The sequence below is a fragment of the Elephantulus edwardii genome, unplaced genomic scaffold (genome assembly GCF_000299155.1).
Source record: "Elephantulus edwardii isolate Elephantulus edwardi_28Jun2011 unplaced genomic scaffold, EleEdw1.0 scaffold00186, whole genome shotgun sequence".
Taxonomy (NCBI): domain Eukaryota; kingdom Metazoa; phylum Chordata; class Mammalia; order Macroscelidea; family Macroscelididae; genus Elephantulus; species Elephantulus edwardii.
The window spans coordinates 1,243,298-1,247,039 of NW_006399936.1; the positions used below are offsets into that span (position 1 = coordinate 1,243,298).

The 3,742-nt window shown below is 55.1% G+C and overlaps 1 protein-coding gene across 1 annotated transcript; it reads left to right on the plus strand.

Moving 5' to 3' along the window:
* The first annotated feature begins 295 nt into the window (after nucleotides 1-295).
* Nucleotides 296-2,002, plus strand: VKORC1 (vitamin K epoxide reductase complex, subunit 1). The gene is made up of 3 exons (XM_006896502.1): nucleotides 296-468; nucleotides 1,250-1,359; nucleotides 1,794-2,002. Exons 1-3 carry the CDS (start codon nucleotides 296-298, stop codon nucleotides 2,000-2,002), a joined length of 492 nt encoding a protein of 163 aa, XP_006896564.1.
* Nucleotides 2,003-3,742: the final 1,740 nt, after the last annotated feature.

Below are 3,742 nucleotides of genomic sequence, written 5' to 3' on the forward strand. Positions count from 1 at the left end.
AACAACTTGCACGGCAGAGATTCCACTCCCTTTAATGACCTGTTAAAACTACAACTCCCATCGTGCCCCGCGCGCCCTCCGGTCAAGGAGCGTCCACGTACCCAGATAGACTTTAACAGTCCCAGCATTCTTCACTCTATTTAGCCCTCGATCCAGTTTGGAATAACCAATTAGCTCAAGAAAGGCGGGACCACCCGCCCAATCAGAGTGGCAGGCGGGAGCGTGCCAGGTCCTGCCCCGCCTCTGCCCCGTGTCGGGTTCTCTTGGACTAGCGCCACCAGCTGGGCAAGAAAACATGGGCGCTACCTGGAGGAGCCCTGGCTGGGCGCGGCTCGCGTTGTGCCTCGCCGGCCTCGGGCTGTCTCTCTACGCGCTGCACGTAAAGGCGTCTCACGCCCGCGACCGGGACTACCGCGCGCTTTGCGACGTGGGCACCGCTATCAGCTGCTCGCGTGTCTTCTCCTCCAGGTGCGCACAGGAATGGAGGGCGTGGGGAGCCCGGGACCGGGCTCCTTTGGGAGTGGTGCATGCAGGATGTGTATTTGGGAGCAAAGCGGCTTGAGGAAGCGCTGCCGGGCCAATTGGGTGTGCACGGGGCCGGGGCTACCCAGAACTGCTAGTGGCTGGCGGGGGGAGGGGGAAGGAATGGGACCGGTCACTAGAATTCTTGTGGATCTGGATGCTGAGAAATACCAGAATAGCAGCGTCCGGGCCGCAGAGAGAAGTGGATTAGTGGTACGGGGAGATAGCTGCACTTGAGGATGGAGTCTGGGGTCTGGTGACGGATAGTCCCCATACCTGGGGACAGGATGACAAGGTCTGCCTGTCCTTGAAGGCCAGGGGTTAATGGCATGACAAAACGCTTAGGGGGTAGTGGGAGACCTGTCAGCAGCTCTGAGATTAGGGAGAATCCAAGACAGATTCCTACCCAGAATCGCAGTCTCTCGTAACTTAGTACAACTGAGTTAACGGTTACTCCAACTTTTCCATCTTGAAAATGACATAAAATCTTGGATGAAAAGAGGCCTGTGGAGGATCCCTGGCCATGCGTGGCCTGGAGATAGAGGAGTATAGGGACAGGGACATGACATCCTGATGTGTCCTCTCAGGAAGTCAGTTACCTTTGGACTTGCGGGGGTGGGTGGAAATGGGGCCAGCTCAGGCTGTTTGTTTGCACCAAGTCCTCCAGGACAGGGCCTTCAGCACTAGGTTGTAGGCTGCTGCCTCTAACCTGCTTCTCTCTCCCCAGGTGGGGTCAGGGGTTTGGGCTGGTGGAGCACGTGCTGGGCCCTGACAGTGTCCTCAATCAGTCCAATAGTATATTTGGTTGCATCTTCTACACATTACAGCTGTTGCTAGGTGAGTGCTCATGGGGCCTTGCCCCTTCCCTCCTGGCCAGTCCAGCCCCATCCCCTGCTGTCTAGGTTGCCTAAACCAGTCATTGCTGGACTCTTTGGGGTTGGGAGGGGAAGGAAGCAACCAGGGTCTTCCAGGTAGTTTAGTACTGTTCTAACTCAGAAGGGTTCTTAAAAGCTTCCAGAATCCCATTTTTTGGGAAAGATTTAGAGATTCCCTTTAAGGGGGAATTCCTCTCATGTAGACCTCAGCAAGAAATTCAAGATTGGGGTTCCAGGGAATCACTGAACAGATCATGGAGGGGCTTCTCAGAACCTTTGTTTTCAGAGGCCCTTCTCTAGTAGCCCCTTTTGTTCTGGGCAGCACCAGACATCACGGGAGCCTTCAAAAAAGAAGCCAGGCCCTGAAGTCTACACCTGCCCCTTCTCTACCTGCAGGCTGCCTGCGGGGACCCTGGGCCTCCACGCTGCTGGTGCTGAGTTCCCTGGTGTCTCTAGCTGGCTCTGTCTACCTGGCCTGGATCCTCTTCTTCGTGCTCTACGATTTCTGCATTGTTTGCATCACTACCTATGCCATCAATGTGGGCCTGACAGTGCTCAGCTTCAAGAGGACCCAGGAACCCCAGGGCAAGGCCAAAGGACATTGAACCCAGACAGACTACTCTGCCCTGCTTTGGCCCAAGAACCATGCCCCAAAGAGCCATGTCTGGGTCCCTAGAAGCCCCACAACCTGTCCCCACCATTCCTCTGCACAGGACAATGGACCAAATGTCCCCCCCATCCCTGTCCACCACAGTGCCTCAAGGCTCTGACCTCAAAGGCTCGTTTCCAGAGCTCCGCTATTGCATGGGGATGGGGGGTGGGGGGATGCCGGTCTAAGCAATAAAGTTTCTTAAATAAATGGGCCAAGTCTGAGCCATGTGGGCGAGGGTCATCTGTCTGCCAGGGTCCCCAGTGCTGGGCCTTCCCCAGCCTTCCTCCTCTGGGCCTGGGAAGGAGATGAGTCAGAGGGGGAGTGGAGGGCCTGCCTGAGAATGATGCTCAGTCTCAACAGTAAGGTGTGGAGTCAGCAAAGCCTGAGGCGCAGTCAGCCCCCACCCCCAGGAAAAAGCTGACAGGTCGTCCATGCTGCCCATGGGAGTCAGGCCTCATCACCTGGGACAACTAGGCACACATCTGCAAGGGCAAGCTGTCCTTCTGGTTCTGAGCATGCTTGCTAGAAAGTGCTGCTTATAGTCTATCCTTAAGTCCCTCACAACCTAGGCCAGTTTCAGTAGCTCTGCCGGGCTAGGGCCAGGCCTTAAAGGTTTTTGGTTTTGAACTTTTCCACATGCCAAGCACTGTTTAAGAACCGGACATGTATTGACTCCTTTCACTGATAACTACAATTGCTGTCCCTGTTTTGCATGTTGCACAAGGAAACTGAGGTACAGAGAGGCTAGGTAACTTGCCTAAGACCACACAGACAGTGCTAGGGAGGGCGACCTGAGTTCTCAGGATGGAATCCACCTGACCCCGGCATCTATGCTCTTTCTCTGCCTATAGCTGCCTAAGTGGCAGCCCAGGGTTCCTGTGTAGTCTCAGTGTTCTGTCTTTCTGATTCTAATTGTTCCATCACCTTTGAGAAGCAGGTGCCCCAGTTTTGCCAGGGAGAAGGCAGAATCCAAGAGGTTTTGGGATCTGCTGAAGTTCCTTGAAGAGAGAGACCTCATGCTTGGGAACTTGGAGGGATGTTGAAGGAGAGAAAGACCCTCAGCCAGGTGGATTGGTCCAGTGACTGCAGCAGTGGACATGAGTGTGTCAGAGATTGTGAGGTTGACCCAGGATAGGAGAGGGTTCAGATGTGTTGTTTAAAGGGTTGCTATGTGTTTTACTCAACTTGATGGCACCTAACACCACCAACCACAGCCCAGCCAATAGCAAAGAGTCCAGCTTCAGGTACACACTGCCTCTGTAGCAGGGATGGAGAGTGTGTGAAACCCTCTCCACCCTGAGCCTGGGAGAGTGGCAGGGGAGGCTGAAATGAAAAGTGAGGAGTGGAAGGGTCTGCCTGCTGTCCCCTCCTAGGCCAGACATGCTGCTGGAAGCGGGTGTCGTAAAAGCCAGGCTGTACTCTCTCATTTTTGCCACCAAGCTTATCAGACAAGCCACAAACAAAGGTCACCCAAATAGTAAGTGCTAGACCTGGGATTTGACCCCAGGCAGTCTGACTCTGTGACTGGGGTCCAGAGAGGCAGGCAGAGCCCAGGAGTGAAGAGCTGCTTCTCTCCCAGGAAAAGCCAGGATACCTGACTCCAAGCCACCTGGGGGCGGAGCTGAGGAGGAGCCAGGGAGACCCAGGTGGCCTCTGAGAACTGAGTGCAGGCGGCAGAGTGGCCTGGAGCAGC

What these genes read in the sequence shown, in the direction of transcription:
- VKORC1 (XM_006896502.1), top strand. Translation starts at nt 296, where the DNA reads ATGGGCGCTACCTGGAGGAGCCCTGGCTGGGCGCGGCTCGCGTTGTGC. An exon ending in TCGCGTGTCTTCTCCTCCAG is followed by an intron (nt 469 to 1,249) that starts GTGCGCACAGGA and finishes CTCTCTCCCCAG; the next exon opens with GTGGGGTCAGGGGTTTGGGC. An exon ending in CACATTACAGCTGTTGCTAG is followed by an intron (nt 1,360 to 1,793) that starts GTGAGTGCTCAT and finishes CTCTACCTGCAG; the next exon opens with GCTGCCTGCGGGGACCCTGG.